We start from the raw sequence: 27,634 nt of genomic DNA, 5'->3' as shown, positions 1-27,634 counted from the left end.
TTGCCTCAGTTTACAGGATGTGGTCAAGTGTACCTCACGCTGCTGCCCATGTCCAAGCAGGTCCTGCCCTGGGGATCATAACTCCCCTGGGATTTAGCACGCAGCCAGGGGCTCTGGGGTAACCTCATTGAGCTAGTGAAAGAACCAGCCTTGATTTCCCCAGGTATAAAATGGACACCGGATGAAAATGGAGTCATTACCTTCGACTGCCGAAACCGTGGCTGGTAAGAGCTCATAGGGGAAGTGCCTCTGGTCCTGAGATTTATCTCAAAATCTTTGGTTTTGCCTAGTCCTCCTATTCTTCTGGTCCCCGTTCCTGCGCACCACCTTGGACATGTAGAGCCTAATCCAACACAAGAGCAGGAGGAGCTGCTGTTCCTCCTTCCACTGCCCTTTGTGCTCCTGCACGGATCCTAGTGTCTCTCCCAAATCAGACCTCTTTCCAGGACACTGTGGGGCTGCCCCAACTCCACCCTGAGTTAAGCTCTCCTCTCCCTCAACACCTGCTTTCTGGCAGATCTGTAACCTAGTGGAGGCTGGAATCTAGCCCTCTCCTTTCCCTCTGCCAGCCCCTCAGGGACCCTACCTAGCTGGTCTAAGTCAAAAAGGACAAGGGACTTGACCAGTCCCATTAGGTGGACACATTTCAGTTATTGCTTCCCTAAATGACTTCAGAGTCCAGAGGTTGTAGAGCATGATAAAACCTGTCACTGATGGGACATTGACCTAAACTTTGGGTACACTTGGGGCAGAATCTGAATAGAAATAACTGAAGGCCCTGGGTCTAGTGGTTGTTCTGGCTTTGGTTTTTCCATCTTTGGTCTGTCCCTTTCTTTCTGCTAAAGGTACATACAAGCTGCCACTTCTCCCAAGGACATAGTGATCTTGGTGGACATGAGTGGCAGCATGAAGGGGCTGAGGATGGCTATTGCCAAGCACACCATCACCACCATCTTGGACACCCTTGGAGAGAATGACTTTGTTAATATCATTGCGGTAAATATGGCTTCCTATTCTGGAGTAGCTCTCACTTGCTCTAGAAAAACTTTCTTTCAGCTGTATCAAGACCTATACTTATAGCCAGTGGATGCCTCTTACTGAGGAAAGATTATTTCCTCTAAATCTGGGGCTCCCAACTTAAGGTGCATGGTTTGCCTGAGGATGGGCTTCAAGAAGTCCATAAAGTTTCTGAACTCTTATGTAAAATGTGCACATCTGGTTTTCTAGAGTCCATATCTTTCATCAGCTTCTCAGAGGGGTCTGGACCCAATACTGGTTAAGAACCACTGGCCAAGTTATAATTACCTTATTCACATCCACATGCTCTTGTCTAACACCTGTCTCTGAACAGCTTCTCCATGCTACAGTAGGACAAATGATCCCTGGTTCTTCCTCTCTGACAATTCCAGTTCTCCCACTTCCTTTATCCCACCAAATCCAGACACATTGGGAGAAAGGAGGAACAAAGAAGAAATAAAAGGGGAGATATAAGTGAGGCAAATGATTTAAAAACCCAGTGAAAGGGTGAGCCAGCTCAGCCCTCCACAGAAGCACAGTGGATAGTCCACCAGTCTACCACATGGCTGGCATTTCTCTTCTTTATTAGAGTTGACTTAGTAAAGAAATGCCAAGGGCTGGGGAGATAGCTCAGTTGGTAGAGTGCTGGCCTTGCAAGCACAAGGCCCTGGGTTCAATCCCCAGCACCACAAAAAAAAAAAAAAAAAAAAAAAAAAGAAATGCCAAGACAAAATTGTCTAACTTCTCAATGATCATGTTGGGGTGTGAAGATGCCCCCAGTCCCTGAGTTGTTCCCCAGAGGCCTCAGCTTACCCACCTACATGACTCCTAACCCCCACCCTCCCCTTGTTAGTCTTCTCTCCATCCTGACCCCAGACCTGCAGCAGTGGCAAGGAGGCCACATAACATAGGTTCCACCTTCCACAGGAGAGGGACAGCAACCTTGTCCCTCACAGCCTGTCCCGCCCTTCTCTCCCACCTCCTACCCTGCTTCCCCAGCTGGAGGCAAGTAGCTAGAGAGGGAAGCATCCCTCCCAGTGTCCTAGAACCTAAGCAGCTCTGCTGTGATGTCATTACAGTCTCTTATTAAAGCAGAAGATAGATTAGGGACACCTTGAAAATTTGTATTCCAACTGTAGGGAAGTAGGGTGATTCAGAAAAAGGGAGCAGTAATAATTCATTTTTCTTCTTACTCCTACCCATTGCTGATAGCATAAATACAGAGTAAAGATAAAAACAGCACTAATCCCCCACTCAGGTCTGTTAAGGAAGGACTGCATAGGGGATTCTGGTGGAAGATCAGCACCTCATCTGGTTTTAGGGGCAGAGAACAAATAAATTCTTTCAGTAACTTCGGGGTCTCTATAGGCTCATGAAGGTATCACTTAGGCAGCCAACTGAGAAAATGTACCAGGGCCGGATTTGAGGGAGAATTTTTAAAGTCAAGGCTCTGCTGTTACTCTGGTCAGAAAAATTGCAAAAAGCATAGAATACCCCAGGATACTACACAGGTGCCTACGTGAACCCTGCTCCAGAGCAGCAGGGAGCTTCCCGAGCCTTGTTGCTGGGCCCTGACCTCCCACACTGATCCGTCTGTTCTCTCCTCCTGCCTTCTCACCGTGACTGCAGTACAATGACTACGTCCATTATATCGAGCCCTGTTTTAAAGGGATCCTTGTCCAGGCGGATCGAGACAACCGAGAGGTGAGTGTCCGTGCATGGTCCCATGCCCTTGTCAGGACAGGACAGGTGTCTGTGTGGATTTCTTCGTGGCTCCTTTTGGAAAGCAGGATGGTAGTCCCTGGTCATAGACATCCCGGAAATCACTCTGATCAATGTACTGCTGCTTATCAGATCAAAGTGTGAACAAGCAGACCTCACATCCAAAGGGTCTCACTTCCTTGGGGAAGAAGGTCTCACTCTGTGGAGGATCCAGAGCTCAGTTTCCCCTTTGGTTCCTGTGGGAGCCTTTCTCCATATCAGTCTCCATGAGCAGTTTCCCTGAAAGAAGGACAAATTCAAATCCATAGAGTTGAGTCCTTTTCTCTGATAAAAAGGCCAAAGATAAAAGGACATGGCAACAATTAGGGTTAGGGAGAATTTGCATGTCCATCTGTGGGGAATCTGGGTTTAGCTTCCTCTTGAGTCTGGGTCTCAGCCTCTGGTACCTCCACACTCTTCCTTTGACATGCTGGCAACTGAGTCAAGGGCTCAATGCTGAGGTTATTCCTTTCCTCTGTTCCTGGACTGTCCTCCTCTATCTCGTTGGCCTCATGCTTGCACTTGCTTCCAGTGGGAGAATGGGTTCGTGCCATGCCACTCACTCTCAGTTTATCAAGAGATACTTCTGTCGTAGGGGTCCAATCCATGTGATTAGCTGCATCACACAGCTAGGACCCCACAATCATGCCCTTCTGACGATAGTTCCAAATAGCCACCTCAATTAAGACCAGAGACAAAGATTCTCTAGTCCACTCAATCCACTGAGCCTTCTCTGCTGTTTACCTTAACAGCATTTCAAACAGCTGGTGGACGAGCTGGCGGTCAAAGGTGTGGGGATTGTGGATCAGGCCCTGAGTGAGGCCTTCCAGATCCTGAAGAAGGTACCTGCAGGTGGTGAGGCCTGGGAGAGCGAAGGGATTAGGAGGGAGCATGGAGGTAGGGGGGGGGCAGTCCTGCCTTTAGTGACTGAACCCTCTCCTGCCCTACACAGTTCCAAGAGGCCAGACAAGGAAGTGTCTGCAATCAGGCCATCATGCTGATCACCGATGGGGCCGTGGAGGGCTATGAGCCAGTGTTCGAGAAGTATAACTGGCCAGACCGCAAGGTGATTGTGCTGCTGGAGGTCATGGGGGAGGAGGGTGCTTGTCCATGGCAGGACAGCCTCAAATTCATAAATTCATAAATTCAGATATGTCCTAAGTGGATGTTCCAAAATATGGTCACTTTGGGCCTATAGGACTGGTGTGAAGGGCTTCGGGGACCAGAATGTGGTTTTGAGACAAGAATGGCCAAACTGTTTGGCCTTGAACCTGCTCCACATTTACCATGGCCCATGGAAAGTCATGTTGCCTGGGCCTCAGGACCTTCTCTGACTGAAAGTGGGTGTGACTGGAGAACCCCAAACTGAGAGTGACTTGACCCAACATCTAAGCCTCACAAAAGTGAAGGTAACACTACTTATGTCTGCTGAGCCCATGCATCTTGTGGATTAGGTCCGAGTTTTCACTTACCTCATTGGAAGAGAAGTGTCTTTTGCTGACCGATTGAAGTGGATCGCCTGCAACAACAAAGGTGAGTGACATATGAGCAGAGTGCTTTGCTGCTGACGTGCAAATGAAACCATCCATGCTAAAGGAAAAACCAGAGGGTCGCCATGTTCTTAGGGAAAATGTTTTGTGTAGTCCTGGATCTCTGACCAGAACCCAATACCTAGGCTTTTCAGTGTTAGGCTCTGTTGATTCGACAAGAATGTATTGAGCATCTACTGTACACTCAATGCTATTTCCAGGAGCTAGGGAATCAGGAGTGATCAGGGTGGATTCAGAATCTGATATAATCTGAAATGTGCTGTGATGGTGGAAAGGCACAGATTCTCTGGTCTGTTATTGGGGTGCAATAGAAGAAACACTTCCCCAAGTTTGGGAGGTGAAAAAAAAGGTGTTCCAGACAGAGGGAATTATATGCGCAAATGGTCTGAGACAAGAGGCGTGCTGGAAACTGAGAACTGTTTCTTTTTATTGGCATCTAGAATGAAGGTTTGGTGCAAAGTAATGAGCAATGAGACCAGAGAGGTAAACATGTACTAAACTATTTGTAGCCTTATCAGCCATTTGCTCTTTTAAATATCACTATGGCAACTACAGTGAAGAGGCTGTAGGAGCCCACTCCATAACCCCAGAGACCTGAGGAAGGATAGTGATCAGGGAAACTAAGAGGTTATTTAGAGTAGAGGAGGACAAGAGTCACCATCTTTGGGGTCCTGAAAACAGACCCTAAGATGAAATGACTAGGTAGAAGACTTAATGGGGAGCATTGCCATTGAATTCGAGGCCCTGGGTACTCCTGTGGGGGCTCTGGCACTGGGAAGCCCCTCTGATATCTTCCAATTTGAGGTAGAATGGGCCTTTGTCTCCCATTGGCCTCCAGCTGTCCCTGGTGGACAGGATGTAACCTTGGAAGCAGTTTCCTGTGACCTGGGCTGTCCCAGGAGGGGCTCAGATGTGAGCCATCAATTGCTGGGGGAGGGCATGTGGGTCCTGCCCAGAGACTCCAAGTGACATTCCCCGCCTGGCTCCACAACCATGGAACCCCACCCCTACCAGGCTACTACACACAGATCTCCACGCTGGCCGACGCCCAGGAGAACGTGATGGAATATCTGCATGTGCTCAGCCGCCCCATGGTCATTAACCATGACCACGACATCATCTGGACTGAGGCCTACATGGACAGCAAGGTGGGCCCTGAGGGTGGCTCCAGACTCAGGGGAGCCCAGATTTGGGGAACCCCCAAGAGCAAGAGGTAACTTCCTGGGTCAGAAGAGGGGTGAGCATGCCTCCCTGCATCGGGAAGCATCATGAAGGGTGAACGGAAGCCCTTGGTGAATCTTTTCTTCCCCTGACAGCAATGTAGCCCACCAACAGGGCCACTGCCCAGGTGTTGCTGCCCCAGAGGCCCTGAGAGCACCCAGCAGGCCAGCCCAGGACCGCCCTCCACAGCCGTTGGAGTCCCCTGCTCCAGAGTTGTTGGTTCTTCCTTCCTGTCCTGTCTTCCCACCTCCCCCATTGTCCTCTCCCACCTGTTATGGGAAGAAAGCTGTCACACCAGTAATCACCATCCTACAGCTTAATCATGTACATTCCCTTCCAGGGCCCTGAGTTTCAGAGGGTGTGGGAAGCAGTGTCTTACACAAGGGAATAGCTATCAAAGGTAGAGCTTCAGATGAGATGTGTCAAGGGAGGGGGCCTTCCTGCCACTCCTCAAATAACATCGCGTATGCAGCCGCCAGTTTCCGTGATGATTTATCAGACTGGGGTTAAGAGAGACCTGAAAACAGTGGTTTAAATAAGATGGAAGTGTATTTCTTCCTTATGCAAAAGAGGCTTAGAGGTGGACATCAGGGACCTGGTGTCTCTTCCTGCTGTCACCTTTACTGTGCCTAGGATGTGACCTTTGTCCTAGTGGCTACTGGAACTCCAGTCAGCTGAAATGACATTCTAAGCATCAAGATGGTGGGCCCACCCCTTTAAAGGGACTTCTCAGGAGTTTTCGCTGACACATGAACACACATTTCATTGACCTGAACTCAATGAGGCCACAGTCCCATGTTGGCTCCCGATGACAAAGGAGGCTAGGAAGGCACACCTTTTCTTCTGACTTGCCCCATGTCTGAGGACAGAAGCACACTTTACCTCTTAATATCTATAAGCCATCTTGCCAAGTTTGGGATGAAAACCCCAGGAATCCACTTCAGAGGGTCTCCACTAATAATGTCATGCAGTGCTCGGGACACATCATCCATCCCTCACCAACTGCTGCTCCCAACGCTGATGCTTAGAGGGCAGAGCTTGCAAATTCCTTGGGGTGGGTTTTGCCTTTCATTGTCCAGGTGGTCATTGTTCATAGGGTCCTGTCTGTCCAAGGTCCACTAGAGAAATGGGAGAGGGATGAAGGGGCGGGAAGAGATGGGGATTGTGGGGGCTGCCTTGGTCTTCTCTTGCAGGGCACTGCGTCCCATGCTTTTCACTCTCTCACTGTTGCTTTATCTGTCACTCTCCACCCAGGCCTTCCAGCAGCCAGCACAGGCTGAGGGAGCTGCCTCCCCAGTGTGTGCGCTTCCCTCATGTGTGTGCTGAGGTCAGGTCAAGGGAGAGGGAAAGCTTTCAGAACTCTGAAATCCACTGAGGGGAGCCCAGGCCCCAAATAACCATAGCCACCCCTGGGACTGGTTGCATGTATGTGTGTGTGTGTGTGTGTGTGTGTGTGTAAAAACAAAGGTGGGCAGAGGTAAAAATCTTACTTCCCTGTAACATTATTAAAATGATTTCAGGCAGGTTGTACCTGGTGGTCCTTGGGCATTTCATGAACAATTTGATCTTCCAGGGTCTCTGTTTCCCTCACACAGATGTGGTCACAGCTTTATCTTCACTTTAAAAAGTGACACCGACCTCCCCACTCCATTGTTCCAGTCTCTACATGGCCAGTCTTCCTCCTTCCCTCACCTTCTCGGTGACTTTAGATTTCCTGAAGTCAGATCTCACCTGTACTCTCCTAGACCCACTCCTGGACTCTCTGAATGGAGGATGTTTCTCTACTGAGTGGACAAGTGTTCCTCAGTGTCCACAGACTAGGGCCCAGGGGCCTCTGTGTACTGCACTGGGACCCACCTTGAGTGTGAGATAACTCCTAAAGAGGGCGGGGAAGGTGGGACCTGCCAAGACCTGGGGAGCAGCTTCCCTGAAGATGCACCACCGAGTTCATCAATTCTCAACTCCAGGAGACTCACAGCCATCATTTAACCCACAAAGATGTGTCCGGGTGCAGAACAATATTCAATGGCAGCGTGGTCACTTTCAGAAAAACTTACTTCCAAACTCTACATCAAAAAATCAGATGAGGAAGGGCAAGAGAGTTGACGGTCAAATTCTTCCTTGTTCTAAGAAGGTTGACGGTAGAGGTCCATGACCCAGCAGCTACCTTTAGTTGATCTGAATGAGGGTCAGGCTCCAGTATCAGCACACATACATTTCATCTCTGCTACCCAGCCAGGCACTTGTGTGGAGCCCATGAGTCAAGGTAGCTGAGGGATCCAGCACAGGGAGATGAGACCCGGGTGGAGCGATCTCTGGGCCAGGGCGTGACTCCAACTCTGGTGTTCTGAGTGGAGAGCGTTGTCCGCAGTGTGTCAGGGTTTACCTAAGGTAGATAACAGCTGCAACGCACCCTGTCCCTAAGCTGGGCTTCTCATATACATGTTTTTGAGAGTGGCTGGTTAATGTCCTTCTTACCCTTAACTGGCCTGGGCTATGGTTTATAGCAACCTCAAGTCTGTATCAGAGGTTTCTGGGAAAACTCATGCTCTCCTAAGCTTCTTTGCTTCTGGTCTGTTTCCTGTGCTCATGTTCATCCTTGGTCTGCCTCAGATGAGACAGCTTAGTGAGTGTGCCGGTAGCTGGGCTATAGGCTCAGGACTCTGCTATATGACATGGGCCTGGTCCTCCTCTCCAGTCACCTCTCCCCAGCATTCCTGCCAGCTTCCCTTTTTGCACAGAGGAGAAAACTCACCCGGGGTTTCTTCCTTCCTGTTGGAAGGTGATGCTGGGTAGTTGGCCTCAATGACTGATTCTCCATATTGCTCTGAGTAGTGCAAACCAGTGGGCCCCCAGCCTCCCCATTGACCTCTGCCTTTTTCACCCTGCCAGCTCTCTACCTCAAAGGCACAGAGCCTGATGCTTCTCACAACCGTGGCCATGCCCGTCTTCAGTAAAAAGAATGAAACGGTGAGTGGTGGCTCCCCATGTGGCGGCTCCCCATGAGGCAGCAGCAGGGACTAGAACCCGGCCCACTGACTGACATCTTAAACCAGCACGTCCTGTCTCGGCTGAATATGAGGGCCACCTGGGAGTGTTTCAATGCACAGTCCCATGCCCTGTCCCAGAGTAGTCACATCCAAATCTTTTAGTCAGAGGTAGGGCCAGGAGTCTGTCCTTCTCAAAGCTCCCTCAGCAATCCTGCTCAGCTGCTTGGGTCAGTTCCCCTGCTTTGCCCTGGAACCTGCATTGGGGATAAAAGGTTAGAGGGGTCTTCTGCCAGCCTTCCAGCAAAAACACACTTCCTGCCATGTTGGACAGACTCTAACTTGTGTTTAAAGTCTCTGGTGGGAGAATTTCTGGAGACTTCCCTCCTCTGTCTAGCCAGGAGATACTTTCTTACAGGTACCTGTAGAGCTCCTGTAAGTTATGGTTCCTAAGATCCCAGTACTTCAGCCTCTGCTGTGAAGATTAATATTTCATTCAACTTTGGATTTCATTTAAATATTATCACTTAAATATTAATGTTGGGCATTAGTCTTCCAGCAGCTGAGGTTGCTCCTGGGGTTTTTCCTGATGGGTTCTAAATTTTTATTCCAAAGAGCTCAGCCTAAAATCTAACTGCAGAGGGAGATTCACTTAAGTCCTAAACGGCTTCCTCTCTGGAGATCTGGAGAGGCCTAGGGTTCAATCTGGCCTCATTTATAAGAAATCCCCTTAACCCTCCTGTTTTTCCTTCTAGAGGTCCCATGGCATTCTCCTGGGTGTGGTGGGCTCTGATGTAACCCTGAAAGAGCTGATGAAGCTGGCACCCAGGTATAAGGTGAGCATAGGTCAAGGCCCTGAGGGAGATGTTTAAAATTTCCATTGCTATGACAAATTACCTGAGAAAATCAACTTATAAGGAGGAAAGGTTTATCTAGGTTTATGATTTCAGAGGTGTTAGTCTGTGGTCACTTGGTCTTATTGCTTTGCCAAGGTAATATATCATGGTAGAAGTGTGCAGTGGAGGAAAAACATTCACTTCATGATAGCTGGGAAAAAAGAAAGAATAGAAGTGACTAGGGTCCCAATATCCCCTTCAAGGACACACCTCCAATGACTTAACTTCCTCCCACTAGGCCCTACCTCCTGAAGGTTCCACTACTTTCCAGTAGTGCCACAGGCTAGCAAACAAACCCTTCAACACGTGGCCCTTTGGGGGACATTTAAGATACAAATATAGCAGGAGGCAGGTACAGATTCCCCAGGAGCTTCCCCACCCAGGCTGGGAGCCTCTCTCCAGGCCATGGCAACCAAGCCCAGAGCTGGGATGAGGCCCCTCCATTCCAGCTCTGGACAAGTGCAGCTGTGGGCATTGCAGCAGCAGCTTGTCCTCTTGGAGCCCTTTGTCACCACTAGCTATTGACTTGTTCTATGGCCTTCAGCAAGTTCTTTCCCTACCTGGTTTTCCCAATCTGCTCCTCCATGCCACATAGACATGTTTTGAGAGTGAATGAGAAGGCATCATCAAAGCACCTAGAGGATGTGGTGGAAGAGTCAGGAAGTAAAGTGCATTGTCACAGTTGTTCCAAACAGTAGAAGCTGGAAAGGACTTCATGATCAATGGTCAGAAGCATGCCATTGGTTCATTTCCATTCCTATTTGAAAAACTCCTGTGAGCTGCCATCTTTAACTATCCTGCAGCCCCAAACCCCTTCCCAACTTCAGTCATCCAACACAACAGTCTAACGCCCTTTCTTCCCTGACTTTGGCAGCTTGGAGTACATGGATATGCCTTTATGAACACTAACAATGGCTACATTCTCTCACATCCTGACCTCCGGCCATTGGTAGGTACAGATCTTATTTGCCTTGGGATCCTGATGATATGGGACTTGGGGGTAGTTCATAAAAATAGTTAACACAGTGAACATGCATTGGGCTCCATTTAAGAACCTAGAGGGTAATAGAAGAAAAAAATACATTTTTGTCTTTGCTTTCAAATTATTTGTAATCTGCAGGAGAGACAACACAGAAATATGCAAAATGATTGATGTGCTGTCCAAAGAGCATGTAATGAAGGCTTGCAATTCTGAGGCTAAAGAGCCCTGTAGGACAGGGTGTTAATTAGTTTTTCATTACTATAACAAAAGTCCTGAGATAATGAAATTAGAGAGGAAAGGTTTATTTTTCCTTGGTTTTGGAGGTTTCAGTCCATAGTTGGTTGAACCTATTGCTTTTAGGTCTCTGATGGGTGAGGGCAGCACCATCATGGTGAACCAAACCTGTTCACTTCATGGTTGTGAAGTAAAAGAGAGAAAGAAGAATCCAGGGTCTCATAAATTACCTTCAAGGGCACACCCCTAGTGACCTCCATCTCTTAAAGGTTCCACCATGTCCCAATGAGTGCCATATCTGGAACCAAACCTTTGCCACATGGACCTTTAGTGGACATTTAAGGTTCAACCCATAGCAGACATTGGTTTATGTTCCCCTCACTACCTCAGTAGCTGTACTGCATCTTGTACTGACAGATATGTGAGCAGAGTACCAGGGGCCCATCAAACAGGGTGTGAGTTCACAATAAAAATGGCAGAGGGCCCTCTCAGGAGAGCTTGTGGGGGCAGCAGTGCAAGGTCCCCCTAAGTTTTTCTCAGGATATTCCTGAGTCCCCCTGTCTCCTTCCTAGTTCTCCCCACGCTGATAAAGGAACTGAGGTTATTTTCACATGGACTTAACTGAGCAACTGGTGGCCGAGAAAGAAAGTTGCATCATTGTATCTGAAAACTCTGCCTCCAGGGATAAGGGCTCCCTGCTGCCTCTGGTCATGGCACATGGGCACAGTCCAGAGCAATAATGGCCACACCTCTCAGTGTGATGGTTGTGGGTAGGGGGAGTTAAAGTTGTAGAAGAATCTTAACCTCTCCTCCTCCCAGTCTTCTTTGGAGTAGTGAATGCATCTCAGGGCAACAGAGAATAGGAGAACCTACTAAGGGGCTCCTCTGCCCCAGGTGTCTAAGCCATATTCCATTCCATTTGGTTCAAATGGATTCAGACTGTCCATGAGGTGACTAACCAGCTACTTAAGGGTTTAGGGTAGAGAGAGATCGGGACACACTGGAGACCACCATGGCCCCTCTTTCTTCACAATTCAGGCTCTGAAGGGCAAGTACCTGAATCCATGATATGTCACGATCTTGGACAGGTGGGTTCCGCAGAGCACCATACCCAGTACTAACAAATGATTTGGGGGTAGGGAGACCACATATGTTGATCCTGGCACTGACCTGTGGAATTAAGGGGCACTTATCAGAAACCCACCTATCACCATCTATTATGTAATCAAGATGAATATAAGACTTCCATCACTCGGTTCATGCTGTGGACCTACTGTGTGTCTGGCCTTATGATGCTTTGAAGAATTCTAGAAGCAGTGATGTATATCTAATTAAGGAAATACGATGTGCATTAATGAAACAAATAGAGGATGATAGCACGTGGGACACGATTATACAACAAAAGATGTGCATGGTGAAGCCAGTGTCATCTCTTGGAAGACACTCAGGAATGTCCCGAAGGGTATGCCTAGTAATGTAGTCAAGGAAGTCAGAAGCCATACTGTCGACCTGAAGTCATTCTGTATCAGTGCCCCTAAGAAAGCAGAATCATGGTTTTAAGATGAGGGACTACGGCAATCTTTCAGGTGCCATCAGGATTTAGGACATGGAGGTGGCCTATGGCCAAAGAAACAGATTCCTTGGAAGAGAGATAGGGACAGTGCTGTTTAATAAGTGTGAATGTCAACAAAGCCAGGAACAGGAGCATTGTGCAGGCCAGGGTGAGGAGAAAAGGAGAAAATGGAAGGGGGACACCATTGTGACAGACTACAGATATAGGAAGGCTGAGACAGGAGGATCGCCAAGTTCAAAGCCAACCAAGGTGCTAAGCAACTCAGTGAGGCCCTGTCTCTAAATAAAATACAAAAAAGGGTTGGGGTTGTGGCTCAGTAGTTAAGTGTCCCTGAGTTCAATTCCAAGTACCAAAAGAAAAAAGAAAAAGAAAGAAAGAAAGAGGAATGATGACTTCCTGAAGAAACTAAGTGAATGATTAAAAAAAAAAAAAAAAAAAAAAGAGTCTGGCAGAAGCAAGATACACAATGACAAGGACTTCAACCACCCAAGTATCCACTGGGGGCCTCATCCTACCGAAGCAGATACTCTAGTTTTTAATTTACCCCAATGACAAACTATCTTCTCTTCTTTATTTGATGGGATTACTAAACTAAATCGGGGAAGCATTGCAGACATAATTGCAGATAACTTGACAATATCTGTCTTGGCAGAGAAGGAGAGAGAGTGTCAATGCTAGAAAATAATGACACTCAGAGTGTTGATTAATGGCACGATGTCAAGTTGGAGAGAGGTCGTAATTAAGCACTGCCGATCTGTCTTTGACTCGTTAGCATTCAAAAATCCTATCAACAAGATGAAAATGCAGAAGGCAGATGCCATAAAGTCTGGAAGGTATGGCTAATACATTAAGTGAGAAAATCAGTACTCAGAAGGCATTTTTCTCAAACAGTGGGCTTAAATTCATGAGATTAAATATATTAAGGATCACAGAAAGCTCTGTGAAAGACCCGAGTGTTAGACCGTGAAGGTGCCAGATGTGGCGGCTCACACCTGTAATCCCAGCAGGTCGGGAGACTGAGGCAAGGAGCCTGAATTTGAGGCCAGCCTCAACAACTCTGTGAGGCCCTAAGGCAACTTAACAAGAACCCATCTCAAAAGAAAAAAAATAAATAAAAAGGGCCTGGGGATGTGGCTCAGTGGTTAAGCGCCCCTTGTTTCAATTCTTAGTACCAAAAATAAAAAACCAAAAAAACAAAAAAACACCAAAAAGACTTTGAAGGTGTAAGTTAACAGTAGTTTGTCACATAAGGAAGACCAAAGGGATTTGACTGACTGAAGTCACCCTCATTCTGTCAGGAAGCCCAGCAGCAGAATCCTAGGCAGGGGTCAGAGCTGCACCATGCTGGTTCCAGAACACGCCCCCTCCACATTGACCAGATCCTAGGTAGACTGTTGACTTTTGTCTTGGGGGTCCACCACGGGAGTGACACTGACCGTAAAGCGTATTCAGAGGGAGCTAACGCATCTACCAACTGGGAACATTCAGCTTGGAGAAGTCTTGGGAGTGACAAGTGCCTGTAAAAATCTCGAGGGTTGCCAGAAGGAACACATCTGTGTGGCTCCAGGGGAGAGAACTGAGATCAATGGGTAAAAGTTGCAGGGAGACAGATTTCAGCTCGGTAGGAGGAAGAACTTTCTAACAATTAGAGCTGTCCAAACCGTGACAAGCTGGCTCACAAAGTAGGGAGTGCCTCATCTTGGGACATATTCACCCAGAGGCTATGAGACCATCTGTCACAATGTGGTTGGCAGGGGAAGCTCTATGCTGGATAGAAGTTTGGTAGAAATAAAACTTAAGGAATTGCTGAGACTCTTTGATTTCTTGAGCATACTAGACAGGCTTTACAGGGGAGAGGAAATGGAAGCAGAGCCAGATGCTAACTTCCTGTTTTTATTCCTGGCTGGCCCACTCCAGTACAGAGAGGGGAAGAAATTGAAACCCAAACCCAACTACAATAGCGTGGATCTCTCTGAAGTGGAGTGGGAAGACCAAGCTGAAATCGTGAGTGGGGAAACCCGGGGAAAGAGAAAATCGTTTATTCAACTTTATATCCACAGAGTGAGTGGCTGTTAGCTTTGGGGTCATTGTTCCTTGCACACAGAGCAGTTGGGTCCCAGAGTCTTTCCAAGTCCAAGCCAGGAGCAATTCCCATAATGGGCATTTCTGTTAACAACAATGAAAATATAACATTATCTTCCTGAGTAACGAGGATCAGTGAGGTTGAACAAAATCATATCTATAAGCGACAGAGTTTGTTTTAGCCTGGCTTTCTGTCTCAACATCTCATCCTAGAGGAAATTCTGTCTCAGCAGCATGACCTGGTGCACCCCAATGCCTCAGTACCCCTCAGAGCACTGCCTTGGTGCACAGTTAGAATGACAAGCTTAACAACTCCCAGAATCAAGTCTCTCTTCCTTCCTGGTATTCTGCTCAGAGGACAAATGGGAGAAGTCAGTGTCCCAAGGGATCAGTAAAGTTCAACACTTTCTCCACACCATTGTGGGCCAAGGAACTAATGCTATTGTCTTTCCTCTCCCAGCTGAGAACGGCCATGATCAACAGGGAGACAGGTTCTTTCACTATGGACGTGAAGGTTCCACTGGACAAAGGGGTAAGAAGCTAGAGCTGGAGCCAGGATGGGGTCTGAGAAGGGTGCTTCTTGGCATTTCACTGAGGTTTTCCTTGGACTTAGCTTAATTAGATCTTGGGACTTGGGTGCTCGCTGTAGCCTGGAGGACTTGATCAGGGGGCTGCAGCCTCAGGCCTGTCCAAGGCCTGCACTACTGCTCGCACCCACGCTTGGTTCTTTAGAGGCTACTGAGTGGGGTGGGTTAGCCCAAGTCACTTACAGCTTTTCTTTCTCCTTATGCTGCCTGCTATTTGGCCCTTTGGTTGTTTATGATGGAAAGGGGAAATGTGACAGTTCATTTTGCAAATTGTCACCAGCTCTGCTACAACGTGTTTTATGGGAAGAGATTGAACATATTCTCTACTTCTTTTAGCTGATTTTCATCCACTCTCACTACCGAGAATCAAGGACCAATACCTTCATTGATACCATTACTGTTTTTACAGACCTGCACATCATTTACAAAAGACCATTTCATTTTCTCACTTAGAAGGTTTCAAAGCATCCACTGAATTCATATTGTCCCTTGACATATTTACAAATGTCACCTCCTCCCACACAGCCACCCCCACCTCCTCCTCCTGCTGCCCATCTGCCTCAGCTGAGAGAACACAGCATCTGTCTGCAACAATTAGACCCAAGTTCTTCCACAAACGCAGACATCCGTGGAGGCCAAACAAGAAAGCACTGGGAAGGGCAAGCCATTCAAGTGTCCCTTTTAGGTCCTGCACTGATTTTCACTGGGACTATCTGATTTCTGTGGCATCTGTCTGGCTTTTTATAAGCTCTGAACTCAGAAGGGTCTCCTTCCCTCAGGCAAGGCAATATCCGTGATGTCAGGCTACCTGTTACAGCTGACCCCCAAGACACTGAGGTTTCTTTCATGCACCCCACCCTCATCTCAGACTCCCCTTCACATGCACCTGGGCTCTCATTTAGTTCAGGCCTGCCAGAGTATTTAACCAATAATGAAAATGTCAGTGTGCACATGGCACGAGGTGACTTAAAGAGAGACTGGAGAGTGGCTGTGCTGTGCCCAGTGCACAGTGATTTATGCCATGGGGGTAGTGCTGCCACACCTCCAAGATACCAAGGCAGAGGCCCAACCGGACCCAGTGCTCCAAACTTCTCCTGCAACCACTGCCCACCCCTTTGATATTTGTTCATAGCTGCCAATGAACCATCCAGGCAGTTTTACCACCTTCCTGACCTATGGGTGCTTTGACATAAAGTAGGACGACTGCCATGACAACGATGATGATGGACATTCCATAGCACACAGACGTTCACGTCTTGCTACTATACTACTACTGATGTTGGTGACCCACATTTATCAGGAACTAGGCTGAACTATCCTATTCCCAGTTTACAGATGAAGATATGCAGGGAGGCCAAAAACTTGCCTGGGTCACCTAAATGTTAAATTGCAAGTTCTAGACAACCCCCGCCCCCAACCACTGCCGCATACGGGCCTTCCTGAAGGACGGGTCCAGAATTAACTCTCCAGTCTTCAAGGTTTCCCCAAAGCCTCTTTGGAATAGCATTTCTATTCTGTCTTAAAATCCACTGTCCTGGGGGGCGGGGGTGTGACTCAGGGGGAGAGCACTTGCCTACTGTGTGAGAATCCAGGCTCAATCCACAGGGCTGAAACAAAGGAAGGCTCACTGTCCTGTCTCCCTCTGCCTCATCGGATCTCACTCAGCCCTCTCTAACATTTCATCTCTTCACTTCATCCCTGGAAGCTCCTGAGCCTACACTGTGTGGGGGACATTTTGCTGGTATGTGGCCAGCACAGTGGCAGCCAGCCTTCAGCTACTCTGATCTATTGTGATGCCACTCTTCCCTGGTATTGCTGCATTGTGTTCACCACCAACTGCTCTGCCTCCCCCACGTCTTCCCTAACAGTCAGCAGACAGTGTCATTATTTTCTTGCTGCCAGTCAATCCCAACCTCTCTCCCAGCTCGTGGTGTGTCTCGACTTACAAGCTTGTTCCTCCATAGAAACGTCCTTCAGGTCCAGGTCTCAGCCAAGGAAAGCTTTCTTAAAGCTTTGTGGGAACATCAATTATGGTTCAAGCCACCCTCCTTGCATGTGGTCACCGGCTCTGTTGTTTTCTCCTGTGGACTTTACAGACATACATCCCACACATCAATTCAGACCTTTCTCCATCTGCAGACATGCAGCCACGGTGGCATTACCAAGAACAGTATTAGCAACCACAGCATGATCGAGAGTAGGACTTGCAAACTTAAAAGCTTGCAGGGCCAAATAGGTCAGTTAAGAAATGTGAATGAGAGAAGCACATGGGTGTCAGGGCTGGGATGCTGAGACTACGGCAAACTGGAGGGGTCTGTGCTATCTAAAGAGTCAAAAACGGAATTTGAGATATGTCCAACTAATTCCAAAAATGTTAAAAACACAGCATGGGCCAGAATCTAGGATATCAAACTTGTCAGGAGTCCAGTTTCAGCCTGTATTCTTTTTTCTCCAAAATGCAGACCAATAACAGGTGTCATACCTTTGACCTATCAGCAGCATCCTGGCCAGGTATCTTTGGGCTCATGTTTAAAAAGAACAATCCAGAAAAGCAAAAGTATCCTAGTGCATCTAACTTAGCGCATCTAACCTACGACCCTTTTAATCTTTTCACATTGTTGATCATTTGGATTGAATAATTAGCAATGGGGAAAGGAGAGAGGCAGGCATAATGTTCTTTACTAGCTCTTGGGTTCTTCCAAATTCATGACCCTATTAACCTGGGTGCATGTGTGTACACACATATAACACAGCAGCACCGGGCACTTCCAGATCAGAGCTATACAGTGCTGGTGGACTGTACCTACTCTCAGTGTATGTAACAGTTGCCACTTCGCCTCTGTCTACAAATCTCATGCAGACTTCACTTTGGTTACCCCCAACTTTGAACCATGCAGGGAGCTCAGTTTGGGGAAATGTAGTTTCAGCTCAGCTATTTGACACAATACAAATTCTCTCAAGAACCAAATGGAAAGTTATTTTTACATTAGACTGTTGTTTATTTATTGAAGGTGTACAAATAATGCCTCGATACGCATACATAGCAAAGAAATTACTGCAGTCAAGCAAATCACCGTGCCCACCATCTCATACATAGATACCTTTCATTTTTAACAACTTTTGCTATGGTAAGGATATCTAAAATCTACTCTCTTGGACAATTACTGGTATACAGTTTTGTTTTAGTCAGCTTTTTCACTGCTGTGACTAAAAGATTTGACCAGAAAATTATAGAGTAGGAAAAGTTTATCTGGAGGCTCATGGTTTCAGAGGTCTCAATTCACAGACAACCGGCTCCATCCCTGGGGCTCAAGGTGAGACTGAACATCATGGAAGAAGAGTGTGGTGGAGGGAAGCAGCTCACGGTGATGATCAGGAAGCAGAGAGAGGGAGAGAGATCACCACCCTTCAGATACAAAATATATACCCAAAGCCCAATGACCCACCTCCTCCAGCCACACCCTACCCACCTTCAGTTAATCCCATCAGGATTAACATTATCCTCTCATAACCCAATCATCTCTTCCTCTAAACCTTCTTGCATTGTCTCACACATGAGCTTTTGGGGGACACTTCACATCCAAACCACAAGTATAATATTATTCACTATAGATCTCTAGACTTATGCATCCTACAAAACTGCTACTTTGTAGCTTTTGACCTACATCTCCTTATTTTCCACCCACCCATCCCTCAGCTGCTAGTAACCACCCTTTAATTCTCTGTTTCTATGTATTTGGCTGTTTATTATAGGATTCCACGTGATTCCATTGAGATCATGTAGTACTTGTCTTTCTGCGTCCAGTTTATTTCACTTAGCATAATGCCCTCTAGTTTCTTTCACTTCATTGCAAATGGCAGGATCTCCTTTTTAAAGGCTGAATAATATTCCATTACATATATAACAATATATATTCTCACAATTTCTTTATTCATTCATCCATTGATAGGCACTTTGGTCCTTTCGATATCTTGGCTATTGTGAATAATAGAGCAGTGAGCATGAGTTTTCAGATAATTTTCCAAGGTGGTGAATTCTTTTCTTTTACACATATATCCAGCAGAGTGTTTGCAAGATCATATGGTAGTTCTATTTTTTATTCTTTTAGGAACTTCCATACTGTTTTCCACAGTGACTGCACCAATCTACATGCCTACCAACAGTGCTTGAAGGTTCCTTTTTCTCCACATCCTCATCAACACTTGTTATCTCTTGTCTTTTTGACAGGAAGCATCCCAAAATGCTTGTTGGCATTTTCATGTCTTTTGATAAGTATCTGTTCAGGCCCTTTACCTATTTTTAAATTGGGTTATTTGGCTTTTTGTTATTGAATTGTGTGAATTCTTTACATATTTACTCCTTATCAAATATTTGACTTGCAAACTCTTTCTCCCAATCTGTAGGTTACCTTTTCATTTTGTTGATCATTTCCTTTGATGTGCAGAAGCTTTTTCGTTATCTGTGGTACTGCTTGTTTATTTTTGCTTTTGTTGCTTGTGCTTCCAGATGGAAGTTTTAAAATCACAAAATACAATAACCAAAATGAAATTTTACCAAGTGGGTTTACTAGCAGAGTAGAGGGGAAAGGACAGTAAACTTGAAGAAGGATTAATTGAAATTTCTCAATTTGAAGAACAGGGGGGAAATAGAAAGGAAGAAAAGAAGCAAAGGAGGACATTTAGTGACCCATGGGACAATAACAAGTGATGTATGTTCCCATTGTCCCAGAAGGAAAGGATACAGATGGTGCAAAGAAAGAACTTGAAAAACAAATAGACAAAAATGTCCTAAATTTGGTGAAAATATCAACCTAAGGATCCAATAACATCAACAAATCCTATGCAGGACAAAAAGAAAAAGAAAACCACATCTGGGCACATCATGGTCCAGCTATGGAAAATCAAAGCTAAGAGACAATTTCCAGTGAAGCTAGAAGAAAAAAAAAGATGCATGATAGAGAGGAAATAATAAGAACTATGTTAACTTCTCATTCAGAAACAATGAAATACATCTTTGAAGTACTGAAAGGAAAAAATATTCTGCCAATTCAAATTTATGTATGTAGAGAAATAGCCTTCAAAAATAAGGTGAAATAAAGACATTTTCAGATAAAGGAAATAGAGGCTTCATGGCCATGAAACCTGTACTACAAGAAATGCTTAAGGATATTCCTCAGGCTGAAGAAAAATGAAACCAGATGGAAACAGACCTACAGAAGAGAATGAACCATACTGGAAATGGCAAATAATGTAGTTTAATATAAGACTATCTGTTACTCATTCTCTTAATTTCTTAATTTCTCAAAAGACAATTGACTATTTAAAGCAAGAGTTTTGGTATTGTATTTAGCATTTACACATGGAAATGTAAAATGTATATGTGGTTATCCCAATAAAGTAAGGTTAATCTGACTTAGAAAAAAATCAACCAATCAATGTAATTCATCACATTAACAGAATAAAGGAGAAAAATATATGATCATCTCAATAGATACCAAAGGAGCACCTAAAAAAATTAAACTGGGAACAGAAAGAAACTTCCTCAATCTCATAAAAAGCACCATGAAAAACCGAAAGCTAACTGTAATGATGAAACGCTTAATACTTACTCCCTAAAACTGAGAATACAGCAAACATGTCTGCTTACCTCTTCCATTCAGTATTGTACCATAGATCCTAGTCAGTGAAATAAGTCAAGAAAACAAAGGCAAATATTAGAAAAAGAGTAAAATTATCCTCATTAACAGACAAGATTATTATATACCTAGAAAATATCAGTAATGTACAAAATGACTACTAGAACTGATAGATAAATTTAGAATGTTCAGGGGGCACAAGGCCAATTTTGTAAAATTCAATTTTATTTTGATAGCAGTAAATAATTGGAAAATGAAATTATTTTAAGTTATAGTGTCATCAAATAATATAAAATGCTTTGGGATAAATGTGACAAAATTTATAATGACCTCTACACTAAAACTACCAAACATTGTTAAAAGAATATCAAAGAAAAATTAGACAAATAGAAAACTATAACTTTGTTTATGAGTTGTTAAGATAGATGTTTGTTCTCCCCAAATTGGCCTATAGATTCAACATAGTCCCAATCAAAATTTTAAGACTTCTGGAAATATACAAGGTGATTCTAAAATTGATGTGATAAAATGCAAAATATCTAGAATAGACAAACTATCTTGAAATAGAAGAACAAGTTTGAATGATTCATACAACCTAGCTTCATAAATTACTATAGAGCTACAGTAGCCAAGCAGGGTAGTATTAACAAAAGAATAGATAAATGGATTAATGGAGAATCCAGAAATAGCACCTCACACAACTATAAATTAATTTTCAATGAAGACACTTTGGCAAATCAGTAGAGAAAGGAATTTCTCTTCAACAAATGTTGCTACAACAACTGAATAAATGGGGGAAAAACACTAAGCTGCATCTCAGACCTCACACAAAAATTAATTCAAGATGGATTCTAGCCCTCAGTGTCAAAGTTAAAACTATAAAACTTTTTACAAGAAAATGTAAAAAAGGAACTTCTTAACCTGATGATATGCAAAGATTTCTTAGGCAAAAATATTAACTAGAAAATCAAATTTGAAAAACTGCACTTCATCAATGCAAAAAGTTCTGCTCATCAAAAAACACCCATAAGAAATTGAAAAAGCAAGCACAGATTGTTCCACAATATGTAAAGAACTCCTATTAAGCAATAACAAGAAGATTCAGAATGCAGTAAAAAATCAACAAAGTACTTGAGTAGACACATGACCAATAATCACTTGAAAAGATGCTTAACATTATAAACCATTAGAGAAATGCCAATTAAAACTACAAGATTCTATTTCACACCCTCCGTAATAGCTAAAATTTAAAAGACTAATAAAACAAAATGCTGGCAAAGATGTGGAGAAATTGGAACTCTCATACATTGTTAGTAGGAGTATAAAATAATAAAACAACTTTGGGAAATTGGCAATTTTTTTTTAAAAAGAGGTAGTTATTATATTTACCATATGACCCAGCAATTCCATTCCTAGGTATTTATCAAAAGAAATGAAAACACAAGTCCATAAGATTTGTCCCCGAGGTTTACAGAAGCTTTATTCATTATAGCTCTAAACTGGAACCAACCCAAATATTCATCAATAGGTGAATGTAAAAGCTAACTATGGTGTATCCATACATTGGCATTCCACTCGGCAGTTGAACAAACAATCTAGCAATACACACAACATGACCTTAAAAACATGTCAATCACAAAATAGTATGATGAACAGGTCAAACAGAAATCTATGGTGATAGAATTCAGAGCATTCAGTTGCCTTCGGAGGGGTGGGGTAGGGATTGACTAGAAGGGGAGGCAAAGAGATCATAGAAGATACGAAGATTCCATATCTTGACAGGGAGTCATTTCTTAGCTGTGTACAAACTAATCAAAAACTAATTGAGGGGCTCAGTTAAGATCTGTGCAATTCACTTTTGTTCTTCCATTTAAAAAGAAGAAGGATGCCGGGCGCAGTGGTGCATGCCTGTAATCCCAGTGGCTTGGGAGACTGAGGCAGGAGGATCCCGAGTTCAAAGCCAGTCTCAGCAATAGAGAGGTGCTAAACAACTCAGTGAGATCCTGTCTTTAAATTAAAAAAAAAAAAAAAATAGGGTTGGGGACGTGGCTCAGTGGTTGAATGCCCCTGAGTTCAATTCCTGGTATCCTCCACAAAAAGAAGGAAAAATTTAAAAGGTGATCTCCAATTCTGACACTCACGTCAGCCCACCTTGGAGCACAGAGCTCCTGAGCCCGTCATCATCTGTGCTGGTCCCTGTGCTGGACATCTCCCAGGACATCCCCATGACTGCAGTTTTGAAGGGACTCTAAGGGAGGAACCATCTGATTCAGAAGAGGCAGGGGGCGCTTTCCAGTCAATGAGTCCAGGGCTAGAGAACCATTCCTCTGGTTTGTTCGAAAACCAGTTTCCTACCAAAAGCAAACCTTTTTTTGGTGTCTCTCTCCCTCTGTGTTCCTTCCAACATCTCACTCCAATTTCCAAAGTGAAAGAAGAAAAGTCAGAAAGAAGAGAAAGGAATAGAACAGGTCCTGAGCCAACTGCAAAATGTAGCTTTCCCAATGACATCGACTTCTGTCCACAGAGCCCAGAATGCAACTTCACAGCAACCTCATGCAAGCAATATGAACGTAATCATGATCTATAAATGAGAACACTGACGCTTTGAGAAATGAAGTAATTTTTCCAGCAACACACAACTTGCCCATTGTGGTCTTAAATCCAGATTTTTCTCAGCCCAGCCCATGCTCTTGGCCACTGTATGCATCGTCTAATTATACAAATTAAACTGCAACCTAGACCTAGCAGCTCAGCGGAAAGAGAAGTTGTAAAGGATGATGGGATTGGGGGTACAATGGGGAAGGAATGGTGTCCCCCTTCTTTCTTTCATAGATATATCAAGAGAAGGAAGGTTGTAAGTGGACTGTGTATTTTTGAGCTCCAGAAGTTTTCTGTCTGGATGGACAGCTTCTCTCTGATCCCACAGGATCCCCAGAGTCACCATCTGTTTGCATTGCCCAATATGGCAGCCAATAGCCAGACTGGACTTCTAAATTTAAACCCATGTTAATTAAGGTTAACTAAAATTTGAATATTCATCTCGTCAGTTGCACATTTCAAGTGCTCTATAGCCACATGCAGCTATCACAGACAGGGTAGGTCCAGGTCCACACCTTGGTCTTTAAAGCCAAGCACCCGCCAAGAGGCTGCAGACTGCTGGACCTTGAGATGATTCTAACTGTGGATATCAACTCGATGGGGAGGGGGGGCGTCAGGGGAGCGGTATGGAGTGATGGAAGTGTACAGAGTGACACAAACCCCAAGGGCATCCGGTGAGAAGCTAGGTGACCCAAGAGGCCATTCTCCTCTCCAACAAGCACCCTTCTCTCTTCTGCTCTTTTCAGAAGCGAGTTCTTTTCCTGACCAATGACTACTTCTTCACAGACATCAGTGACACACCTTTCAGGTGAGAGACCCCATGCCTTATTAGCAGGGGGTTAATGGATGGATCATGAATACCAACAACTCCAGGTAAAACTTCCATTAGGGGATGGATTTTCTCATATTCAGTTGACAGTTTTGTGGTTATAGTGAAAGACCCTGGTCAGCATTCAATGAAAGGGGTCTAGACCTGTTTTGCCAGTATCGCCAAGTATGCTGGTTCTGCAAACTCCTGGTTTGAATCCCAGCTCCACCACTTACAAACTGTGTGACCTTAACCAACTTACTTAACCTCTCTGTGTCTTAGATTCCTCATCTGTGACATGAGGGTAATAATAATAGCTACTTCTTGGCAGTGTTGTGAGGATGAAATGACATGATCTACTTAGAAGATCAAAGCAGTAACTTCTTGTAAGATGAAAGCATCCATTTGAAATATCTCTTAGGTTCCCTCCCACTGTACAAAAATCTGACTCCAAGCATTATACAAATTGATAAACAAACGATCCTTACCTCTGAATTGCTTCCTTTCTCAGTAAAGTCTTGTCACCCTGCCCTGACTGCTCATTAGAATACCCAAGGAATTTTGCAAAATGGCCAATGCTCAGGCCTCACAATGTAATCAAAATCTCTGGGGTGGAGCCCTGTTATTATATCTTTTAAAGCTCCCAAGATTCAGATCTGACTTCTATCAGGAGAGGTGGGCATGATAGGACTCACCAGGTGGAAAAGGAATCCTCTAGTGAGACATACAGACCTATCCACATTTCAGGGTGCAGGGCTTATAGCGGGGCAGCGTGGGGGGACTGTGAGGTTCAGAATGTGCCTTCCTTAAAATGGGATCTGAGGGGCTTCTGGTCTATGGCACTTCCAGGGCCTTCTCAGGAAGTAAGCCCGATTTAAAAGTAGTGGTACTGTCTCAGTTCTCAAGGGGACAACCTGTGAGGCCAGGGCCAAAGAAGGGAATTTGACTTGCATGCTACTTGTTGGGGTTCCAAAAGCTCATAACCTAAGCTAAGAACCAGCTGATGAAGTAGGACATTGACGGGCACATGCTTCTGTGTGTCTTCTCTTCTTTCTGCAGCTTGGGAGTGGTGCTGTCCCAGGGCCACGGGGAATACGTCCTCCTGGGGAACACATCTGTGGAAGAAGGTGGGTCAGGTCAAGGACCAATGGGCCAGAGAGTGGAAAAAATGGATTCTCCCAGGTTGGAGCCAGTTTGACCACCTCCCCATCCTCCAGCTTGAGAGCAGCCCCTGAGAGCAATACCACCAGGTGGAGAAGGCATGTGTGCCCCTGATGCCCAGGACACACAGAATCTGCCAGTTAGCTGTCAAACGGTCAAAGCCAAAGACTTGCCACCCATGCACTGTCAGATCAGGGAGGCCTTGCTGGACCAGAGGAGGAGGAGGAGGGCAGCCCAGGGAATGCATTTTACCAGTCAGCAGAGAAGAGCAGGGGATGGCAAAGGAGGCTGGGAAGAATGCAGGAGCAGCTGGGCTCACCTGTGCTCCTGGCTATGGGTGAGTCTGAGACAGGAGGAACCCAACCTGATCATGACCTTCAGCTGCGGGGACCCCTGGAGAGAACAAAACCTATATCCCCAGGTGGAGTGTCTCAGGGAGTCCTTGGAAGATATGGGCACGGTGCTATTTAACACCCACATTCTGTCCTTTCTTCCTGATGAACTCTTTAATGCATTCATTGCTCCATCATTCTGCCACCACCCCAGTCCCCTCTCCCCTGGACAACCACAGTGGCTTCTAACTGGTCTCTCTGCCTCTTCCTTTCTCTGACCTTCACCCCAAGGGATCTTTCCAGAACTACCAAATCTGACAGCATCACTGCTAACCACCTCTGAATTCTCAGTCTGCCTGCGCTAAGCGTATAGACCCTGCTGCTTGCTGTGCTGTCTCCTGGAATGCTCTCCTCTCTGGCCGCCCTCTTCTCCCAGCTCACTTCAACCCACTAACAGATCCCAGCTTAGATGACTCTTTTCTGGGAGCTGCCCTGGGCAGACCCTGCCCCTGCCCCAGCCGGTGTGAGGTTTCCAGCTCTTTGCTCTCCTGGAGCTCTGCAGGGCCTTCCACTTCACATGTCTTTGATGTTGGAACGCCCTCCTTGTCTGTCTTCCACAGTCCCCCAAGTCATCAAGCTCCCCAGGTCTCCACTGTGCCTTCTTCTTCCCTAAGCTCATCTGCCTCTACCTAGATATTCCCAGATTACATTGCTGCAGGAGACAGAGAGAGCAATCCCGCACCCACTTCTGGGTCCCAGGAGCTTGGCATCTTGGAGTCAACTGGGCCTCTGTGGGTGAAGGAGTTCCCCTCTTTAAATATTTGCAGTTATTTATGGTCTGAGTCAGTCCAGTATCCCTTCAAATGGCTCCCACATGTCCTGTTGGCCTTTTTGTCATTGTTTCCTAAAATAAAATTTTTTAAAAATGCTTATTGAGCACCTATTTATGTTGAGCACTGGCAGGTCCCAGGAGGGCATTTGCTCATTTGTTCATTCAAAAGCACAGACTGGGCTCAGATGCTGAGCTAGGTAGATAAGAGGCTCCTGAGAGCACACAAAACAGACATGGTCCACTTCTGGGCTCATCTCTAGTGGTCACTGAGCTCAGCCAATTCCAGTGGAGCCAATGAAGACCAAATCACTGGTTTCAAAATATTAGTTTCTTGGAGGGAGATGCTAAGAGGGATTAGACATGGCTTCCTCAAGGACCTGCTGTCTAGTGGAAGCATTCCGACTTGTCTATAGTAACTAAAATTCCACCTGGAAAGGGCAGAGTGATGTAAAAGTTGAAGGAGAAGGAAAAGGTGACATCTGGCTGGCCGGGTAGCTCATGGAAGATGTGGCATTCATCCTGAACCTTGAAAAATAGAATTCAGACATGAGGCCATAGGTAGAAAAAGCATTCCAGGAAGCAGGACCCACATACGCAAAGATATGTCCTATGCAAACCCAGCCCTGTTCTACTGATTGAGTTCCTCCTCTGGCTAAGAATGAGAAAGACCAGAGTCCAGTTCCTCCTTCAGAAGCACATAGGCCAGTCATTTCTAAACACTCTGGGTGCCCCTAACACCGTGGGGCATCGTTCTGAACGTGGACTCTGGTTTCAGGCCTGCATGACTTGCTTCACCCAGATCTGACCGTGGCCAGCGACTGGTAAGCAGGGAGTAGAGGATGGGATGGAAGAAGGGGGAATTTTATTTTGAAGTAATACAGACTCTCTGAGGTTCCAGGATCTACTGCATCACGGATATTGATCCAGACCACCGGAAGCTCAGCCAGCTGGAGGCCATGGTCCGCTTCTTGACCGGGGAGGATCCAGACCTAGAGTGTGAGTAGGGCCTGCCCATGCCCATGGAGGCCAGCTAGTCCTCTGGGATCCCACAGTTCAGGGCTGCAAGGGAGGGGAGGGAGCTAAGGGGAAGAGGAAGCTGCCACTTGGGTCTATCCCTGAAGCACATGAATGACTGAGGGAGATTCCCATAGAAAGGGGCACAACCATCCTTACCATAGGGCCAAGCTGGAGTCTAAATGCTCTGGGAACTGTGGTAACATGAGGGTATCCCCATGTCATGAACTGGGATCCTTTTCAAGCTTCTATCAACTGGACACTGTTAAGGGCTGTCAGATTTGTCCCTATTGCCACCTAACAGCATTCCCAGCAAGTGAAGTCCTCAACTCCACAGAGGAAAATGTTTGGCCAGATGGTTCA

At 45.6% G+C, this 27,634-nt stretch overlaps 1 protein-coding gene across 1 annotated transcript in view; it reads left to right on the top strand.

The window, feature by feature from the left end:
- Cacna2d4 (calcium voltage-gated channel auxiliary subunit alpha2delta 4) overlaps positions 1-27,634 on the top strand; it is a 98,924-nt gene that overhangs the window by 11,750 nt on the left and 59,540 nt on the right. Inside the window, exons 7-22 of the mRNA XM_047549684.1 lie at positions 164-224; positions 846-996; positions 2,647-2,721; positions 3,531-3,620; positions 3,731-3,844; positions 4,233-4,311; positions 5,343-5,476; positions 8,442-8,519; positions 9,292-9,372; positions 10,307-10,381; positions 14,139-14,225; positions 14,764-14,835; positions 23,871-23,932; positions 24,992-25,059; positions 27,033-27,078; positions 27,156-27,253. Of these exons, the coding sequence (XP_047405640.1) occupies positions 164-224; positions 846-996; positions 2,647-2,721; positions 3,531-3,620; positions 3,731-3,844; positions 4,233-4,311; positions 5,343-5,476; positions 8,442-8,519; positions 9,292-9,372; positions 10,307-10,381; positions 14,139-14,225; positions 14,764-14,835; positions 23,871-23,932; positions 24,992-25,059; positions 27,033-27,078; positions 27,156-27,253 (1,371 nt within the window). The remainder of the gene's footprint in view (positions 1-163; positions 225-845; positions 997-2,646; positions 2,722-3,530; positions 3,621-3,730; positions 3,845-4,232; positions 4,312-5,342; positions 5,477-8,441; positions 8,520-9,291; positions 9,373-10,306; positions 10,382-14,138; positions 14,226-14,763; positions 14,836-23,870; positions 23,933-24,991; positions 25,060-27,032; positions 27,079-27,155; positions 27,254-27,634) is intronic.

Source organism: Sciurus carolinensis, chromosome 4 (assembly GCF_902686445.1).
Source record: "Sciurus carolinensis chromosome 4, mSciCar1.2, whole genome shotgun sequence".
NCBI lineage: Eukaryota > Metazoa > Chordata > Mammalia > Rodentia > Sciuridae > Sciurus > Sciurus carolinensis.
The sequence above is the reverse complement of the archived record's forward strand: the minus strand, read 5'-3'. Positions and strand labels throughout refer to the sequence as shown.